Source organism: Oryctolagus cuniculus, chromosome 2 (assembly GCF_964237555.1).
Source record: "Oryctolagus cuniculus chromosome 2, mOryCun1.1, whole genome shotgun sequence".
Lineage (NCBI taxonomy): Eukaryota > Metazoa > Chordata > Mammalia > Lagomorpha > Leporidae > Oryctolagus > Oryctolagus cuniculus.
In genome coordinates, this window is record NC_091433.1 from 3,095,640 (window position 1) to 3,115,955 (window position 20,316).

The 20,316-nt window shown below is 69.8% G+C and overlaps 1 protein-coding gene across 1 annotated transcript; it reads left to right on the top strand.

Annotated features, from left to right (window-relative positions):
• The first annotated feature begins 16,674 nt into the window (after positions 1-16,674).
• Positions 16,675-20,046, top strand: GRPEL1 (GrpE like 1, mitochondrial). The gene is made up of 4 exons (XM_070069551.1): positions 16,675-16,938; positions 17,254-17,416; positions 18,157-18,238; positions 19,317-20,046. The coding sequence occupies exons 1-4, from the start codon at positions 16,835-16,837 to the stop codon at positions 19,661-19,663; spliced, it is 696 nt and encodes a 231-aa protein (XP_069925652.1). The 5' UTR covers positions 16,675-16,834; the 3' UTR covers positions 19,664-20,046.
• The last annotated feature ends 270 nt before the right edge of the window (positions 20,047-20,316 follow it).

Below are 20,316 nucleotides of genomic sequence, written 5' to 3' on the forward strand. Positions count from 1 at the left end.
AATGGACAGGGCGCCCCCAGCCAGCACCAGCCCCTTGTGCAATGGACAGGGTGCCCCAGCCGGCACCACCCCCTCATGGCAATGGACAGGGCGCCCCAGCCAGCGCTCTTGGCCTTGGGCAGCTCAGAGAGCCGAGGGTCCCAGGGACTGAGCCACTGGTGCCCTGGGCACAGGCGGGGAGTCTTGGCGCGGGGCAGTGTGGCTCAGCCACACCAGGCGTCGCGATGAGCATGGGCAGGCCGAGGGGGCGGCGGGCTGGGACCAGAACTCAACACAGTCTCACTCCCGAGCGCGTGGGCTCCAGCACCCACCGTCCGCAGGGCAGGAGGTGGGAGAGCCGACGGGGATCCGCCTGGCACGCGGGTTTCACCTCGGGGACCACGGGCCGTGCTGGCGCTCCTGTCTGTCCTGTGAGACAGCCGAGGGCGTGTGGCTGTCCTGTCTCCAGACACTGCCTCTGCCATCAGGCCTGGGACACAGCTCCACCCCACTCTGTCCCCGACAGGGGAAAGCCGGCCACCCTCTTCCTGCCAGCCCTGCTGAGGACGGCCTGGGTGCCCCCGGGCCTCCTGGGAACCCGGCTGCATCTTCGGTGGGGAGCTGGGCAGGGAGGCCCCTGGGCTGGGCCACAGGATCACTGCCTGCCGCCGCCTCCCCGCGGCCTGGCGACCTTGGCCCTGGGAAACCTCATGGCGTTTTTGGTGAAGCATTTTGGGGAGAGAGAGAGAGAGACGGGAAGACTTGCCAGGATCCAAGTCACTGTTTCGGCCACAGGAACGCGGCCGGGCGTGGCCGGGCTGTGGGCAGCTCCAGACAGCACAGCCAGCAGGAACCCGGGCCACAGCTCTGCTAGGACGCTGGGAAGCTGGGGAGCCACCACCCGGCCTCCCGGCCCCCAGGTACGTGGCTTTCTGTGTGCACGTCCTGCGACATCGGGGCAGGTGACGGGCGGCGGCCGCACCCAGAGCAGGCACCCACCCGAGTCAGCACCTGGGAGCCGGGGAGCTCAGCGCACCATCCCCCCACAGTCTGGGGCAGCAGGTTCCCCCCACGCCCACGCCACCGGCACACTGCCCTCATGCCACACCCCTGCCGCCTCCATGTCATCACCCCACGTCCACAGCACGCCCACTGCCCTCCTGCCACCGCCTCGTCACCTCCAACACCCCCTCACCCCCCACCTCCTCCCTATATTGCTGCTTTAACGCTAAGAGTCCCCGTTTCCTGTTCCTGTGAGCCCAGCTCCGTGTGTCCTGACAGCAAGACATGGGAGGGCGCATCCCTGCCCGCAGCCCCGCTGCCCGGCGTGACGGGGGCCCCTCCCCCGGAGAGAGTTGAGGGGTTGACCACCGCCTTTAGTGACAAATCCTGGCCGTCCCCAGGGGCTGCCGACGCGCGCCCGTGCTGTCCTGACCCCACTTTCCCAGGTCTCACCATCTCCCCCAAATGTCCCTGGAATTTGGGCAAACACCCTGACCTCCCTCACGGACCCCCACGTGGGGCCCCGCAGGCCCGTGTGCACACCGCCCCAGTGGCACCGCCAGCGCACCTGGGCCCAGCGGGACCGAGTCCTCTCCCAGGCAACCGCGCCGTCTCAGCCCCTCCCCCACCCCATGGCGAGCTCAGGGCACCAAATCTGCCAGGGTAGCAACCCCGCCCCCCTACACGGCACAGACAGACCCCCCCCATGCTGCCAGCTGCTGGGGGCGGGGGCACAGGCCTGGGGGTCAGCAGGACCCTGGAGCCACAGTGGCTGCCTGGAGTCCCTCCTCGTCCTCTACCCCCACCTCCCCGGTGATTAGTGCCTGCACCTGCTGGGCCCTGTTCCCGGCGCCAGGGATACCACGGCCGACCACCAGCCGACCACCGGCTCAGGGAGGCGAGGTCAGACCAGAGGCCTGAGCCAGATGCAAAGTCCAGTTCCTGATGGGGCCAAGGGAAGCACGGGGTGGGGGGGGGGGGACAGATGAGCGGCCAGGGCCCCAGGCACCGCTGTGGCTGCTTTAAATCCCACGTTTAAGGTCAAGGTTGAGACCAGCACCGTTCTCCCAAGGGTGAGGGGAGGAAGCGAAACGGAAGGAGAGCACTTGCCTCATCTGCACCGCGGCGTCCACGTGGCTTTAAATGAAAGATGGCAGGTGATGGGTGGAGGCATCGCCAGGCACCCCCGGGGCTGAGACGCCTCGGGGGTCGCGGGGGTCGCATAGGGAGAGGAGCCGAGGCAGAGTCTCACCCCCGGTCAGGTGCTGCCCTGCTGGCCGGTGAACAGGTGGAGCCCGCGGCCAGCCCCTCCCGCTCCGCCCACGTGCGCGGCTCTGCCTCCCGGGCCCAGCCGACTTCCATCTTCCCAGGGCAGCTCCGTGGCCCTGAACCGCCCCCCCCCCCCCAGGGATGCAGCGCCGGCCCCAGAGCAGGGTCTCCCCCAAGCCCACAGCGAGGCCTGAGGCTTCCAGCGCCTCTGCCCTGCCCGTGGCTGCTCCACCAGCCCCAGGGAGGGGGCGCTCCAGGTGCGTAAATTCACATTTGTGCTCAAAACACAAGATTCCCCGCGGGGCACAGGCGGCCCACGGGCCCGCTCCCCGCAGCTCTCGGTCCTCCGGGCAAAGATCACCTCCCACGGCGCCATGCCGGCTCCGGAGCTCGCCGGATGCAGTTTGGTGCGCTGATGTCTCCAAACATCAGGGTGTGTGCGAGATGCTTCAGGACCAAGGCTCGCGTAAACCGTGTCTCTGGGCTGCACTCCGCAGGGCCTGGGGCAGAGAGCCGGTGGAGGCGGCTGCACCGCACCGCTGACTCCCAGCCGAGCCCCACAGAGCCCCGTGTTCACCTCTAAGCAAAGCGCTCGCTCCCGCGCCCGGCTAGCAGTGAATCAGGGCAGGCGTGCAGGAAGAGGCCCGGAGAGGGGTGAGGTGAGGGCCTGGTACCCGGGGAGGGGTGAGGTGAGGGCCCTAGTACCCGGGGAGGGTGAGGTGAGGGCCCTGATACCCAGGGAGGGGTGAGGTGAGGGCCCTGGTACCCGGGGAGGGTGAGGTGAGGGCCCTGATACCCAGGGAGGGTGAGGTGAGGGCCCTGGTACCCGGGGAGGGTGAGGTGAGGGCCTGGTACCCAGGGAGGGGTGAGGTGAGGGCCCTAGTACCCGGGGAGGGGTGAGGTGAGGGCTCTGGTACCCGGGGAGGGTGAGGTGAGGGCCCTGGTATCCGGGGAGGGCGCAGTGAGGGCCCTGATACCCAGGGAAGGGTGAGGTGAGGGCCTGGTACCTGGGGAAGGGTGTGGTGAGGGTCCTGGTACCCGGGGAGGGGTGAGGTGAGGGCCCTGGTACCCGGGGAGGGTGCGGTGAGGGCCTGGTACCCGGGAGGGGTGAGGTGAGGGCCCTGGTACCCGGGGAGGGTGCGGTGAGGGCCTGGTACCCGGGGAGGGGTGAGGTGAGGGCCTGGTACACGGGGAGGGGTGAGGTGAGGGCCCTGGTACCCGGGGAGGGTGAGGTGAGGGCCTGGTACACGGGGAGGGTGAGGTGAGGGCCCTGGTACCCGGGGAGGGGTGAGGTGAGGGCTCTGGTACCCAGGGAGGGGTGAGGTGAGGGCCCTGGTACCCAGGGAGGGTGCGGTGAGGGCCTGGTACCCGGGGAGGGCGCGGTGAGGGCCCTGGTACCCGGGGAGGGCGCAGTGAGGGCCCTGGTACCCGGGGAGGGGTGAGGTGAGGGCCCTGGTACCCGGGGAGGGTGAGGTGAGGGCCCTGGAACCCGGGGAGGGTGAGGTGAGGGCCCTGGTACCCGGGGAGGAGTGCGGTGAGGGCCCTGGTACCCGGGGAGGGTGAGGTGAGGGCCCTGGTACCCGGGGAGGGGTGAGGTGAGGGCCCTGGTACCCGGGGAGGGTGAGGTGAGGGCCCTGGTACCCGGGGAGGGCGCAATGAGGGCCCTGGTACACGGGGAGGGGTGAGGTGAGGGCCCTGGTACCCGAGGAGGGGTGAGGTGAGGGCCCTGGTACCTGGGGAGGGCTCAATGAGGGCCCTGGTACACGGGGAGGGGTGAGGTGAGGGCCTGGTACCCGGGGAGGGTGAGGTGAGGGCCCTGGTACACGGGGAGGGTGAGGTGAGGGCCTTGGTCCCCGGGGAGGGGTGAGGTGAGGGCCCTGGTCCCCAGGAGGGGTGAGGTGAGGGCCCTGGTACCCGGGGAGGGTGCAGTGAGGGCCCTGGTACCCGGGGAGGGGTGAGGTGAGGGCCTTGGTCCCCGGGGAGGGGTGAGGTGAGGGCCCTGGTCCCCAGGAGGGGTGAGGTGAGGGCCCTGGTACCCGGGGAGGGGCGAGGTGAGGGCCCTGGTACCCGGGGAGGGGCGAGGTGAGGGCCCTGGTACCCGGGGAGGGCGCAGTGAGGGCCCTGGTACCCGGAGAGGGTGCGGTGAGGGCCCTGGTACCCGGGGAGGGGTGAGGTGAGGGCCCTGGTACCCGGGGAGGGGTGCGGTGAGGGCCCTGGTACCCGGGGAGGGGTGAGGTGAGGGCCCTGGTACCCGGGGAGGGGTGAGGTGAGGGCCCTGGTACCCGGGGAGGGTGCGGTGAGGGCCCTGGTACCCGGAGAGGGTGCGGTGAGGGCCCTGGTACCCGGGGGGGGGGGCGGTGAGGGCCCTGGTACCCGGGGAGGGTGAGGTGAGGGCCCTGGTACCCGGGGAGGGTGAGGTGAGGGCCCTCTCTACAACTGTGGTTGTCCTGGCTCAGGGGAACAAAGGAGCCCAACAGGAAGGGGTGGGGTGGGGGTGACGGGGGCAGGTGCACGACTGGACACTGCTGGCTCTGGGTCACTCCAGGTGGGCTCACCAGCCGGGAGCCCTCATCGGCCCAGCCAGAGCCCGTGGAGGAAGCACAGAGGAGACAGCCACAGCATTTCGGGCAGTCTGGGACTGCTTCCTGGAGGCGGAGAGGGCCAGGCTGGGGCCTGGGGGCAGGATCACCATTAGCTAAAGGGAGAATGAGGTGGGTGAGGAGGGGAGGTAGGGGCGCGTCCCCCAGAGCAGAGCGCAGCGGAGAGCTTCGGCCGTGGCCACTGGAGAGGCCCGAGGGGCGGACAGGACCACAGTGCCCATCCTGGGTTCTGACCAGGGCAGAAATGAGGCGGGCAACTTGGCTGATGAGAAACCACGCCCCCCACCCCCACGGTGGGGAGGCCTCAGCCGCTGGGGTGGGTGGCGGGAGCCCAGCGCCAACCCCACTGGGAGAGCTCTGTGGCCGTCCCCTCTGCCGCCCCCTCCCTGTGCGCGGGGAGGCGGCAGACGCAGGCTTGGCGAGCCGCAGGCGGAGCAGCCCAGCACCCGGGAGCCAGGCGAGCCATGCCTGTGGGCGCGATGGGGCTCAGGCCCCGCCCTCGGCAAGGGCCCTACACACTGCCATGGTGTAACCCAGGCCCTGAGACCAGACACGCCCCTGGGGGGCAGTGAGCAGACAACAGGGTGGACAGCAGCCCGGGGGCTCCCACTGCCTCCCAGTGCCCGGCCTGCGCCCTCCCCACGCGCGCGCTGCCCGCCGGTACTGGGCCCCCGGGCACAGCCTGCGCCCTCCCCACATGCGTGCTGCCCGCCGGTACTGGGCCCCCGGGCACGGCCTGCGCCCTCCCCACGCGCGTGCTGCCCGCCGGTACTGGGCCCCCGGGCACGGCCTGCGCCCTCCCCACGCGCGTGCTGCCCGCCGGTACTGGGCCCCCGGGCACGGCCTGCGCCCTCCCCACGCGCGTGCTGCCCGCCGGTACTGGGCCCCCGGGCACGGCCTGCGCCCTCCCCACGCGCGTGCTGCCCGCCGGTACTGGGCCCCCGGGCACGGCCTGCGCCCTCCCCACGTGCGTGCTGCCCGCCGGTACTGGGCCCCCGGGCACGGCCTGCGCCCTCCCCACGTGTGTGCTGCCCGCCGGTACTGGGCCCCCGGGCACGGCCTGCACAGCCCTGCGTCCCCCGGTGCCTGCACCAATCAGATCTGCACGTCCGGGTGCTGCCCACAGGGGACAAAGCCACCAAGGACTAGAATCCTGGTGTCCGTGCACCTGCCCCCAAGGACTGGAATCCTTCCAGTAGCCGGGCCCCCACTGCCCCCAGCCAAGGCCCTACGGGGAAGGTGCTAGGTGCCCACTCACCCTGAGCCCCAGGCCCTGGCCAGCTTCCACAGACCTCGTCTGTGCCCAGCTACTTTGCTAGGGGTACTGAGATGAAAATGGAAAATCAGTCAAATCCTCCATCCTTCCTGTCCCTGGGCCTCCGGGCCCCCAGCGGGGACGCGGGCATCAGTCCTCGCTCCGCCTCACCCCTCCTCCAGTCCTCATCCTCATCAGCTCCACGGCCTCCTCGGCCTGCGGCGGCTCGGGCAGCAGCGCCCGATTCCCTCCCCCGGCAGGAGGGCCACTACCCCGCCCCCTTCTCCCGCGGGCCCTGGAGCGTCACCACCCCCGTCCCCTTCTCCTGCGGGCCCTGGTCCTGCTCTTGGTGAAGCGAAGTGACCCAGGAAGGACTCTGTCAGCCGCCAGCTGTGACCATCACCGTGTGCTGGGAGCTGTCACCCCTCCTCCGACCCTGCAGCCCCGCGGCGTCCAGGCCGCTGGCCCCAGGATGGCTCGGGTGCCTGAGGGATCCAGAACAGGTTCTCCGGGCCCCGCGCTGGAGACGCGGACACCAAGAGCTGCTGACCAGCAGCAGGGCGGCCACACTCCCCCCGCTGTGGGGCCTCGCCCGCCACCAATGCCTCCTCTCCCCCTTGTCCCCCACAGCACACACGCACACACGGCTGTGCCCCCGCCCCGAGCTTGGCCCTCTGTCCGGGACAGCCCACCAGCAGCAGCCCCCGGCCCCCAGGCTGAGCGGCTCCGCTCTCTCAGGAGGGATCCAGGGCCCGTGTAGGAGCTGGAAGGAGCCGCAGGGGGCGCCACACGACCTCCCGTCTGGCGGTGGTGTCGCTTGGGCCCCGACAGCGGAAACATTGGCAACAAAAGAGCGAGCAGATGACCCGGGCCTCCCGGAATCCACGGTGTCACTGCTTCAATGCCGCCCCACCGCGCCGGAGGGCTTTGTGTCCAGGACGCACAAAGGGCCCGCGCCACCCGGCCATCAAAAAGCGCACACTGAAAATGGGCTGAAGATCTGAAAACACACGACTCCAAAGAGACGAGACGGGGCCACGAGGCCCATGAAGGGACGAGAGACGTCACTCACTCATCAGGGAAGTGCGAAACAGAACCCCAGCGAGATGCGGCCCCCCAGCCCCCCAGCACGGCTGCCATCAGATAGGCAGGAGACAGAAGGGGACAGAGCCCCGCCTGAGCCAGCAAGCACCCCAGAAGGAAAACAGGCCCACACGGACACACGCACACGCACCCCACGTGCCCATCTCGGCAGACGCCCCGACAGGACAGGTCTGTCCACAGAAGGGACCGGCGGACGGGGCTCAGCTCCACGGGGCAGAGGGCAGCGGCACAAGGCCGGCACAGGGGGCCTCTGAAACACAGCGCCCGTGCAAAGTCCCACCATTCTACCATTCTGCTTGGGTGGGTGACGCGTCGGAACAAGGCCAGGGGTTGCCAGGGCCGGAGGGAGGCGGGCAGGCGAGCAGGTGGCAGCCGGTGAATAGTGTGATGGCTGCACGCTACCCACACACCAGCAGCTGGTCAACCACAGGCCGTGAAGGGACTTGCACGGGATTTAGAGGACGCTATTTTGTTTCATTTGGTTCATTTTATTTGGAAGGCAGAAAGAGACAGAGACAGAGACAGAGACAGAGACAGAGACAGAGACAGAGAGAGGTCTTCCATCCGCTGGTTCACTCCCCAGATGGCCACAACAGCCAGGCCGGGCCAGGAGCCGGGAGCTTCCTCCAGGCCTCCCACGTGGGTGCGGGGTTCCAAGCACTGGGGCCGACCCCTGCTGCCTCCCAGGGTGTTAGCAGGGAGCCGGACGGGAGGCAGGGAGCCAGGACTGGAACCGGGCAGTGCGACAGAGATGTGGGCGCCCCGAGTGGCCACTTCACGGCGGCACCACACCCCCACCCTGAGAAGAAGCGACTTCCAAGAGGAAAAGGAAAATCATCAACTTCGGCTCTCACCGAGAGCTGGAAATCAGGACCACACGGATCCCCAAAGCAGCAGGATAACAGTGATACAACTTGGAGTGGAGCCACCGGGCTGGCGAGCAGAGGGCGAGCCTCGGGACTGAGAGCAGACCCTGGCCCCGCTCCAGAGAGGAAACCCGAACACCCGCGTCGGCGCTGCGCTCCCGCACGCGTCTGCCGCGCCGGAGCCACCGCCCTGCTGGAGACCGCTTCTCAGTCCTGGGGGGTGGGGGGAGGCGGAGCCCGGGGAAGAACTAAGGAGGGGCGGGAGCCACAGCCCTGCGTGACACTGCATCCCCACCCTGCGCCCCCTCCAGGCCACGGTGGGGAACGGCGCCCAGGCTGCACGAGGACCAGGCCAGCCCTCCACGGGGTGCCAGGGACGCCTGCTCTCAGGTGCACCGGGAACACAGCCGCCACCGGCCGGGACGCACAGTGCTGGGATCTGAGTTGCTGGCACTTGGATGACCTGGTTGTGCGTGTGGGAAGGACGGGCATTCGGGGCGGCCAGTGACAGCACGGGCTGTTCTGGGCTGAACAGCGGTAACCCTCAGCGCCTGGCAGGGCCACCTGTGTGGGAACCGGGCCTGGGTGGACATCAAGTGGCTATGGAGAGACCACCCTGGACTTCAGCGGGCCCTCGTCCAACGGGCTGGCGACCACAGGAGGGCACACAGAGACCCAGGCTCAGGAGGGGACAGCTCCCCCCATGCCCCCAGGCCCTGTCGGCCGTGGGCGTGTCTGCCTCCAAATCCCTCCCCCCAGGAGGACCCCCCCACCCTAAAGACCTCGGCCTGCACAGGACACGGCGGGCTAGGACCTCAGCGTGTGAAGGGGCAGGGCACAGCTCACCCAAGCCGCCAGCTCCGGGTACAGAACCGGGGTGGCTTCGCCTTGGCTGCGGGTGGGCCCCACAGCTCCTGCCCGCCGGTCCGTCCTCACAGGGAGTTAAGCTGGGCTGTGCCAGGGCTCACGCAGGCTGCCCCGTTCCCGTAGCACTTCTGCAAACCCTTGCCAGACTTTGGTTTTAGGATGAATAACTTTTGCACGGCCCTCACCACCGCCCAGCTCAGAGCCCACCCCCCCCCCGTCGTCTGACGGCTCTCCCCACGCTGCACACAGCGCCCCAGCCCCTGGCAGCTGCCACTCTGCTCTCTGCCTCCAGCACCCGTCCTGCTCTGACCGACCGTCCTCCCTGTGGGTGGCCCATCGGCTGTCGTGTCACGCTGTGGACAGGGCGGTCACCTACCTGTCTGGATCTCTGCTTTCAAACACTGGGGCTTACAGAGGAGGGGAAGCGCTCTCGAACCCTGACAACGGGGCGTGCGGCCGGCCCAGGGTCAGGCACAGAGGCACCCCCTGCAGGGGGCCTGGGTTTCCCGGCTCTGGCTCCCGCCTCCAGCTTCCTGCCAGTGCGCACGCGGGGAAGGAGTGGTGATGGCTCAAGTACATCCACATGGGATGGAGCTCCTGGCCCCCAGCCCAGCCCCGCCCAGCCCTGCCCAGCCCAGCCCCAGCCCAGCCTCAGCCCCAGCCCAGCCCAGCCCAGCCCCAGCCCCAGCCCCAGCCCCGCCCAGCCCGGCCCAGCCCCAGCCCAGCCCAGCCCAGCCCAGCCCGGCCCAGCCCAGCCCAGCCCCAGCCCAGCCCCAGCCCAGCCCAGCCCCAGCCCCAGCCCAGCCCAGCCCGGCCCAGCCCCAGCCCCGGCCCAGCCCGGCCCAGCCCAGCCCGGCCCAGCCCGGCCCCGGCCCAGCCCCAGCCCCGCCCAGCCCCAGCCCAGCCCAGCCCCGGCCCCGCCCGGCCCCGGCACAGCCCGGCCCCAGCCCGGCCCCAGCCCCTGCCCAGCCCCTGCCCAGCCCAGCCCAGCCCGACATTCTCTGGGCGTCTGGGGAGTGGTCCAGCAGATGGGGCCCCCTGTGTCTCTCTTCTTGTCTCTCCACCTCACAGGTATATTTTGTAAAAAATCCTTTAGTAACGTGTACTTGGATCTTAGCTGAGTCAGCAGAAAGCTGAAGGTTCCCACTTACTTCTGACTGGGGACTCTGGGAGACTCAGCTGTTCCCAGGAGGGAGGGGTGCAGGGCAGCCTTCGCCGTCCCCCCCTTCAGGGCAGATGGTGCCGAGCCGGGTGGACGTGAGGACCCCCCCCCAGGAGGTCACAAATCTCACGGTGACGGCAACACCGGGAGTGGCCACGCTCCTGAACACTGCCTGGCCCGGGGGGAAGCTCAGCAGGACGGCATCAGGGCGAGACGGGCACAGACAGCAGGGAGGCAGACGCTGATGAGATCCGCGGAGCAAAACAGGACCAGGTCTGAGGGTCCCAGGGCCAGGACATACAGCCAGAGACACGGAGACACATGCACACATACAGACACACACACACACACACACGGGCAGAGCCCGCCGGGCACTGCCGCCTTGCTGCGTGCGCACCGGCTCGGCCTCCGCAGTGGCCGCACGGCCGTTGGGTACCCCCATGTCCTCAGTCACTGCCTCAGACGCCCGGTGTGCACAGAAGACGCCCAACCCTGCCCAGCGTTGCCACACAGATACAGACACATTCCAATCACCAACAGGGGTGGGTTGCTGTAAGCGCTCCTGACAGCCCAACATGCACCAAGCAGGAAGGAACAGGAAGCCCACCTCACAAGGAAAACGGTCTTTTAGATCAACGCGTGCGGGGCTGGCGCTGTGGCACAGCGGGTAAAGCCGCCTCCTGCAGTGCCGGCATCCCATGTGGGCACGGGTTCAGGTCCCGGCTGCTCCACTTCTGATCCCGCTCTCTGCTGCGGCCTGGGAAAGCAGTGGAAGATGGCCCAAGTCTTTGGGCCCCTGCACCCACGTGGGAGACCTGGAGGAAGCTCCTGGCTCCAGATTGGCCCAGGTCTGGCCGTTGCAGCCATTTGGGGAGTGAACCAGCAGATGGATGACCTGTCTTTCCCTCTCTGTCTGTAACTCCGCCTCTCACATAAATGAATCTTTTAAAAAATGAGTCTGTGTGAACCGAATATTCAAGTGGAATGACTGATCCTGACCCCTGCCTCACACTGTACACACCAACGTCCTTTCTTTACGGACTGCAGATCTAAGTGGATGGTGAGGGGCAATCAAGCGTGCAGAGGAAACACAGGGCAGCCCGGGACCTTGACCGAGACAGTGCTCAGAAGTGCTAACCGAGTACCGCACGGACGACGGGCTGCCCTGCAGGACGGACTGCTGCTCAGAGCGTGTAAAGGGGGCCCTGCGGGTGGCCTGGGAAGGGTCGCAGCTGGACACGACACAGCGGCTGTCCACTCTGCAGTGTGACTGAAAGCACTGGGAGCCTGCAGCACGCAACACCCAAAGCCGTCCGTCGGGGACCACGACCACGGCCCCAGGCCAACACTGACAAGGCCAGTGCGGTGAGGCAGGAAAACGGAAAGCAAAGAAGGTAACGGGAGACACGGAGAAGTCACAGTCCAGGTACCCGTGGAAAAGGAGCGAATTCACGGAGTCTGCGGAGCTGCGGGCTGACAAGCCGGTGACCACCAGGGGGCAGCAACACACAAGGAGAGCTACAGGGCTGTTTGCAGGGACCGCAGGGAAGACAGCCCAGGGCCACAGCCAGGGAGTGGGAGGGAGCAGCGGGCAGGGTCATGGCCAGGCGAGCCTCTGGGCCACAGAGCTCCAAAGGATGGCAGGCGTCCGAGGCTTTCAGTCGCGGGCTTGTCGGTGGCAAATGCAGGGCAGGCACAGGTGGGGGCAGCGGGGGGGGGGGAGGCAGCTGCACAAAGCAGGGAGACTCCAAGTAGCTGAAAGTGAGCCCCTCGGGGCTCGGACACAGCACCAGGGTGTGAAGGCTCTGAGCCCCGCCCCCCTGTGGTGCAGAGGTGAACACACACACAGCACCAGGGTGTGAAGGCTCTGAGCCCCGCCCCCCTGTGGTGCAGAGGTGAACACACACACAGCACCAGGGTGTGAAGGCTCTGAGCCCCGCCCCCCTGTGGTGCAGAGGTGAACACACACAGAGCCCCTGGGGTGTGAAGGCTCTGAGCCCCGCCCCCCTGTGGTGCAGAGGTGAACACACACACAGCACCAGGGTGTGAAGGCTCTGAGCCCCGCCCCCCTGTGGTGCAGAGGTGAACACACACACAGCACCAGGGTGTGAAGGCTCTGAGCCCCGCCCCCCTGTGGTGCAGAGGTGAACACACACACAGCCCCTGGGGTGTGAAGGCTCTGAGCCCCGCCCCCCTGTGGTGCAGAGGTGAACACACACACAGCACCAGGGTGTGAAGGCTCTGAGCCCCGCCCCCCTGCGGTGCAGAGGTGAACACACACACAGCCCCTGGGGTGTGAAGGCTCTGAGCCCCGCCCCCCTGTGGTGCAGAGGTGAACACACACACAGCACCAGGGTGTGAAGGCTCTGAGCCCCGCCCCCCTGTGGTGCAGAGGTGAACACACACACAGCCCCTGGGGTGTGAAGGCTCTGAGCCCCGCCCCCCTGTGGTGCAGAGGTGAACACACACACAGCACCAGGGTGTGAAGGCTCTGAGCCCCGCCCCCCTGCGGTGCAGAGGTGAACACACACACAGCCCCTGGGGTGTGAAGGCTCTGAGCCCCGCCCCCCTGTGGTGCAGAGGTGAACACACACACAGCACCAGGGTGTGAAGGCTCTGAGCCCCGCCCCCCTGTGGTGCAGAGGTGAACACACACACAGCACCAGGGTGTGAAGGCTCTGAGCCCCGCCCCCCTGTGGTGCAGAGGTGAACACACACACAGCACCAGGGTGTGAAGGCTCTGAGCCCCGCCCCCTGCGGTGCAGCAGTAGACGGCAGAGGCCCATCGACGGGGCCCTCCCCACTCACCCGTGACCCACGTCCACCACAGGTTCCTGGCAGCACCGTGGAGGACGGCAGCCTGGACTCAGCGATATGGTCTGAGGACCCCAAGGCCCATCACGGGCCCCAGGGCACCAAGCCCGGGAGGAGGAACTGCGTCTGAAGAGGCCCCCCCCCCCGTCAGCCCTGCACTTGGTCCCACTGCAATCAGAACAAGACGCTGGCAGTGCCGAGCGGACGCCAGCGCTCACACCGGAGACGCAGAGGAAGCGTAGCCAGGAATCTGGTTTCCGTGGAAAACGCCCTTCCGTTCCTCAACAGGTCGCAGGTGCTATCCAGGAGGGCCTTGCTGGCGGGGGCGTGGCTGACGAGGCAACTCTGGGACGCGGGGTAGGACGTGTGGCCTTTATAAAGCGAGGTGCCCAGCGGCCCACCTGGAAGGGCCCGCGCAGCCTGAGCCCCGGCTGACCACTGCCGGTAGCGGCCCTCCTCATCCCGCGTGGACTGGGTTTCCACCAGGTGGTGATTATCTATCTAGTACTTCTATAACTAAAATCGTTTTTAAAAAATAAACAACACAGGATTTTCACCGACCCTGAACATTACCGCAGGCCAGGCAGTGGGGTCAGATGGACGCCCCCCCACCCCCCACCCCACCTGACCAGGCAGCTGCTGTAGGGCTGGGCCTGGGGCCCCCACGCTGAGCCAGCTCCGAGCCCCTCTCGCATTGCAAAGCGGCTGCAGCTGTGGCCACAGGGCGTCGTGGTGGTGTTCACACCTGCACCCTCCTGTGACAGGCGCAGATCCTAAAGGGAATCCAAGCCAGGGGTGGGGGCAGCGCCTCAGGGCAGCCACACCAACCGGGCCTCCCCCACCACAGGGCCCAAGCGCCCTAGAGGCCCTTCAGGGTTATGACACGGGTGTTGGGAGGGGACAGGTGTGCGGGAAGGAGCACGGGACCCAGAGCAAGAGACGGGACTGTGCCCCCCGCACGGCCGCCCTCCAGCCAGCCGGGGTCATGCAGCCACACGTATTCCCGTGAGGACCACCAGCTGCTAGAGACAGAAGACCCACTCAAGGCCAGGCAGCCCACGGGGCTCAACTCCATTGGCGCCCAACCTGGGATGGAGCCCAGGGCCTCAGAGCAGTGAAGAAAGGCTGCTGGGCCCGGTGCTCGGGCAGGCCTCCCGGGGAAGCGGGCAGACACAGGGCCGCAGGTACGCATCTGCGGAAGGCTCAGGGCAGAACAGCTGCTGGTGTCCCCAGTGCCCCCTGGCCTGTCCACCGGCGGCCGCCGGCAGCCCCTGCGTCCCAAGCACAGCTCCTGAGGGTGCCCCGTGGAGGGTTGTCAGGGCAGAGCCAGCCACTCCCACAGTAACCGAGACCCCGAGGGACGCCCCGGGCTCCGGTTCCGGGCTGGAGCCTGACATCCCTGTGGGAACAGGGCAGCGCGGGGCAGTGGGGAGGCCGTGCGGTCTGGCACGGGCAGCCCCTAGCTCTGAGGCTCTCTCCCGTGACGCTTCCCTACCTGACGCCCGCCTCGGCCAACCCCAGGAGGCTGGAACCAGCGCGGTGGTAGGGAACCATCTCCGGTCCCTGGGGATCGGGACTCCGTCCCCACCCACCCCTGCAGCCACAGGGGCGGGCAGTGCCGCCCATCATGAGCCCCTGCCCCTGCGCACTCCCACCCGCACCACCACGCAGGGAGCCGGCTCCTTCCCCCAGGTCTGAGCCCTCCCCGGAGCACCCGGCTGTGCCGGTGGGGGCCGGGGGAGTGCGGTCACCTGAGAAGCCCAGTTCTGGGGCCGGTCCTGGTGACGAGGGAGGGAACCGGGGTCTATGACAGACCCACCCTGCGCACCACAGTGCAGAACCAAACACGGCGGGGTGTGAGAGGCACGCCAGCCCCCGCTGGCAACGTCGGAGTCCGGGGGAACCTGCTCCAGGCTGGTGCGGTGGGTGCAGGGGCAGCTCCTGCGCCCGCGGCTCTGACGGCTCCTGGGGTCAGGCCCGCAACGGCCCCGCCTTTCTCGAGAATCCTGGTGCCAACCGGAGGACACTGCCTGCTTTCCTAGGACTCACAAGGTCACGGCCCGGGAAATCTCCACGTCTCTGGCTCCCTGGCTTGCAACTGACACCACGCGCGACGTCCAGCACGGCGGCTCCCACTCAGCAGCTGGCTGAGTGACTGGACGTAAGAGCCCTGCGGGGACCGGCGTTGTGGCATAGTGGGTAAAGCTACCACCTGCGGTGCCGGCATCCCATATGGGCACCGGTTCAAGTCCCAGCTGCTCCACTTCCGATCCAGCTCTCTGCTGCGGCCTGGGAAAGCAGTGGAAGATGGCCAAGTCCTTGGGCCCCTGCACCCACGTGGGAGACCTGGAAGAAGCTCCTGGCTCCTGGCTTTGGATCGGCTCAGCTCTGGCCGTTGTAGCCAACTGAGGAGTGACCCAGCGGATGGAAGACCTCTCTCACACACGGGCTGTGTCCCCCTCGGGCCGTGTCTCCCGCGGGCAGTGTCCCAGGCGGGCAGCTTCACTCCAGGCGAGGGCTTGCCCGGGGTGAGCGCAGACCTGGGGGAACTCGGGACCTGGGCAGGCAGGTTACCGGTGTGGCCACAAGGTGGCAGCACAGGCAGGCTGCAGACGGGGCCCGACCACCTGTGCAGCCCCCTCCCCGCGTCCCGCCGAGCTGCAGACGGGGCCCTGACCCCCTTGCAGTCCCCTCCCCGCCCGGCTCCCCAGGCTGCAGACGGCGCCCCGACCGCCTGTGCACCCCCTCCCCGCCCGGTTCCCCGCGTCCCGCCCGGCTGCAGACGGGGCCCCGACCACCTGTGCAGCCCCCTCCCCGCCCGGCTCCCCAAGCTGCAGACGGGGCCCGACCACCTGTGTAGCCCCCTCCCCACCCGGCTCCCCGCGACCCGTCCGGCTGCAGACGGCGCCCCGACCGCCTGTGCAGCCCCCTCCCCGCCCGGCTCCCCGCGTCCCGTCCGGCTGCAGACGGGGCCCCGACCCCCTTGCAGCCCCCTCCCCGCCCGTGAGACCCTCACGACGTGCGCGTCTCAGGCCGCACAGGTACGGCCCGCCCCACAGGGGAGCAGATCCCGGTCGAGGCCAACGGTGACTCGGCCACGCCGGAGAGACGCGGGACCCAGCGCAGGGAACCCCAGTCCCACGGGACCCAGCTCCGCCACCCGCGCCTGGGCGGGCGAGTCCCCACGGCCGGGGTCTGCACGGACGCGGTTCGGGCCCGCGCTCAGCCGCGTCCCGGCACTGCCTACCCCACCAGGGCTCACAGCCAGGCCAGGCCGGGTTCGGCCCCTGCGGGCGAGCGGAACGAGCGGCTCCCGGGGAGCCAGGCCCAAGACCCGCGCCGCCTGCCGCCGGGAAACCCCGCGCGCCCGCGTCCCCGGCCGCCCGGGAGCTGCCGCGGGGCGCGAGCGGGGTGCAGGCCGCCTCCCAGGACGAACGCGCCCTGAGGCACCTGGCGGGTCCTCCCCACGCCCTTCTCTCGGCCGGAGCCCCGCCGCCCGTGTGCGGAAGCGCACGGGGGCCACAGCCCTGCGCCCGAGCGGAGTCCGGGCCAGACCGGCGGCGGCCGCACCGCAGCCATCGCGCAGCCCGCCCCTTCCGGCGCCCCGCCCCGCCCCTTCCGGGGGCCCGGCCCTTCCGGCGGCCCGCCCCGCCCCCGCGCTCTCCCTCCCCATTGGTTCCCCCTGCCCTCGCCCCGCCCACGGAGCGGCTCCGCCCCCGGTTCCTTTACCTTTCACCTCCTCACCTTCGGAGGGCTCCCGGAGGCTCTAGGTCCCGCCCACCAAGGAAGAGAACCGTGCGCTCCGCCGTGCGCCGCAATTATTGGTTATCACTGTCTGTCCATCACAAAAAAAGCGGCGTCGTATTGGTTGACGGGCAGCAGGGGGGCGGGGAAGTCGGCACGGAGGCCTACACGCATGCCCAGTGCCTGCGCAGTGACGGCACGGGCTGCGGCGGTCATGGCGGCCCGGTGTGTGAGCCTGGCGCGGCGCAGCCTCCCCGCTTTGGCGCTGTCTCTCAGGTAAGGGGCGTCCGGCCTTCCTGGGCTGAGGGGGAGCTCCGGGTCGCGGCCCCTGACGGCGGCCCACGGGGCGAGTGCTCGGGGAGGTTGCCCCGGCCCGTGCGGCTCTGCCCCGGAGCCCGAGGCTTGTCCCGCGGGCTGCGCCCGCTCGCTCCCGGCCTTAGCGCGCTGCAGCGGGGGTGGGCGAGGGCCTGTGGCCGGCGTGGCCATGCGTGGGGCTAACGGCCAGCGCCCGCCGGGCCAGCCTCGTGGCCGCTCTGGCGGCGGCCTGCGGGCCCGAGGTCGCGGGCGGCGCTCACGGGGCGGCCCCTGCAGGCCGGCGCCGCGGTCGCTGTGCACGGCGACGAAGCAGCAGAACAGCGGCCCGAGCGTGGACGAGGAGGCCGGGCCGGCCGAGCCCAAGGCGCAGCCCGCGTGTGCGGAGAGGAGCCTGGCGGAGGAGAAGCTGCGGCTGGAGGAGCAGCTGCGGGAGACCACGGTGAGGGCCGGGGCGGGGTGCTGCGGGCCGCGCGTGCGCCTGGCGCCGGGGCTGGGCCGGGAAAGCCTGATCGGGGCGTGGGGCAGCGTGTCTCGGTCCCCGGGGCGGCAGAGCGTGGGGCAGCGTGTCTCGGTCCCCGGGGCGGCAGAGCGTGGGGGTCGAGGCGTGGGGCAGCGTGTCTGGGTCCCCGGGGAGGTGGGGCGTGGGGCAGCGTGTCTCGGTCCCCGGGGCGGCAGGGCGTGGGGGTCGGGGCGTGGGGCAGCGTGTCTGGGTCCCCGGGGAGGCGGGGCGTGGGGCAGCGTGTCTGGGTCCCCGGGGAGGCAGGGCGTGGGGCAGCGTGTCTCGGTCCCCGGGGCGGCAGGGCATGGGGGTCGAGGCGTGGGGCAGCGTGTCTGGGTCCCCGGGGAGGCGGGGCGTGGGGCAGCGTGTCTGGGTCCCCGGGGAGGCAGGGCGTGGGCAGCGTGTCTCGGTCCTCACCGCGCCCCACCGCAGACAGAGGGCGGGGGCCGCGCCCCCAGGCTTCCTCCAGGGTGAGAAGGCCGGCCCTGCGGGGCTTTGGCGCCGCCTTCAGTCGGGCACGCACGGGAAGGCGGCCTTCCTCGTCCTGGCCGGCCGGGGGCGTCAGCGCCCTCGCGGGGGTCCCGGCCCGCCCCGACTCTTCTCCCCGACGCTGCCCTGGTGCCGTGCGGAGGCGCCAGAGGGACCACAGCCGTCCCAGCCGCTCTCCCTTTGCTTGAAAGGAAAAATACAAACGCGCCCTGGCCGACACCGAGAACCTGCGGCAGAGGAGCCAGAAGCTGGTGGAGGAGGCCAAGCTCTACGGTACCCGACGGGGAGGGGCGGGGAGGGCAGGAGGGGCGAGGCGGGGAGGCGCAGCGGCTGGAGGGCAGGGGGGGCGGCCTCTGGGGGTCCCGGCAGGCCCCCAGCGCTGTCTGTCTGCAGCGACCTGGGCGCCGTGGTCACTACGTCTCACGGTTGAGATCGGCGAGGCCTGACGCCTGGGCACGCACCGCGGGGCTGGCGGGGAGGCCAGTGTGGGTGGCCCTGGGCCCTGTGGGACCCGGCTGGCTCTCCCGCTGTCCCGGGTGGGGCCCCGGGGGCTCAGAAGGGGGAGCGAAGGGTCCAGGTCTCGTCCAGCCTCGCCCGGCTCCTGGGTGCTGGCCCCTGCGTGACAGCCGGCAGGTGGAGCGCGGCCGGCTGTGCCCGCCGACCTGAGACTGAGACCCCGGGCCGGGGCCCAGGACCAGCGGGTGCCCGGCTGCCTGGTTCCCAGGGAGGTCCCGCGCAGGGCCCCCCTCTGGCCTGGGGGTTATTGAAACTAACTTTCCCCTCTGCCTGGGCCCCTGTCCCCCGTGCCAGGGGCAGTGCTGTGTCCCCCCACCCCGTTCCCCGTGTCCGGGGACAGTGCTGTGATCTCTCCCCGCTCCCCGTGTCGGGGCAGTGCTGGGCCCTGTGGTGTCAGGGAACCGTCTGGGCCCCCGCTCCCCCGTGTCAGGGGGCAGTGCTGTGTCCCCCCCTGCTCCCCGTGTCAGGGGGCAGTGGTGTGTCCTCTCCCTGCTCCCCGTGTCCGGGGGCAGTGCTGTGTCGTGTCCTCCCCCCCCCCCCACTCCCCGTGTCAGGGGGCAGTGCTGTATTCCCCTCCCCCGTGTCGGGGCAGTGCTGGGCCCTGTGGTGTCAGGGAGCCGGCTGGGCCCTGCTCCCCTGTGTCAGGGGACAGTGCTGTGTCCCCCCCTGCTCCCCGTGTCAGGGGGCAGTGCTGGGCCCCGGGGGTCGCAGTGCTCCCCGTGTCAGGGGGCAGTGCTGGGCCCCGGGGGTCGCAGTGCTCCCCGTGTCAGGGGGCAGTGCTGGGCCCCGGGGGTCGCAGTCCGCGGGAGCTCAGCCGCGCGTCTCGCTCGCCCAGGCATCCAGGGCTTCTGCAAGGACCTGCTGGAGGTGGCCGACGTCCTGGAGAAGGCGACGCAGAGCGTCCCGCGGGAGGCGGTGCGGGACGACAACCCGCACCTCAAGAGCCTGTACGAGGGGCTGCTGCTGACGGAGGCGCAGATGCAGAAGGTGTTCGCCAAGCACGGCCTGCTCAGGCTCGACCCCGTGGGCGCCAGGTTCGACCCCTACGAGCACGAGGCGCTGTTCCACGCGCCCGTGGAGGGCAAGGAGGCGGGCACCGTGGCGCTGGTCAGCAAAGTGGGCTACAAGCTGCACGGGCGCACGCTGAGGCCCGCGCTCGTGGGCGTGGTGAAGGAGGCGTAGCCCTGGGGCTGCCGCCCTCCCCGGACCCTGCTGGGACAGGTGACGCGGGCCCCGTGGCCGCGGAGGGCGGACGGGACCCCCGGCCTGGCGCCTGGCGCGAGCCACCCTGTCTCTGCCCAAACACAATAAAAGCTGTCGCTCGGGTCCCCGCACGCGCCGTCCGTCCGCAGTGTGTGCGCGCCCAGCGCGGGAACGGCTGGAGCCGAAGCGTGTTTCCTGCTGAGTCCGGGCAGCCACCCTGGAGCGACAACACCTGGGTCTCGCTCACCGCAACCAGAAGCGCTTCCGGCGCCGACCAGCGGCCTGCAGGGCGGCGGACCTCCCCGGGCGCGAGGGTGCGCGCCGGCCCTTCGTGTGAGAGCATTAAAGCCGGAGTTCACGTCTCTCTTCTCTGATGCCTTCTGTCCTGGGGTGGAGGTCCCCGGGCCAGCCCGCGGGAACGCCTGGGACCGCCCACTCATCCAGGTCTTCAAAGGCCTGCAGGGACGTGGCTGAGAAACGAGACCCCCACGCTGCCTGTGTGGGGGCTGGGGCGTGGTTGGTGACCCGTGGGTGGGCGCAGGCGCGGTCCCGCCCTCTGACCTCTGACCCCGCCAGAAACCTGCCGCGAGGGGGTGGGCGGGGAGGACAGCGCCGGCTGCGCCCACACGCAC

Coding starts and splice junctions, on each gene's coding strand:
- GRPEL1 (XM_070069551.1), top strand. CDS start 16,835: ATGCCCAGTGCCTGCGCAGTGACGGCACGGGCTGCGGCGGTCATGGCG. Junction 16,939..17,253: donor GCTTTGGCGCTGTCTCTCAG/GTAAGGGGCGTC, acceptor CGGCCCCTGCAG/GCCGGCGCCGCGGTCGCTGT. Junction 17,417..18,156: donor AGCAGCTGCGGGAGACCACG/GTGAGGGCCGGG, acceptor TTTGCTTGAAAG/GAAAAATACAAACGCGCCCT.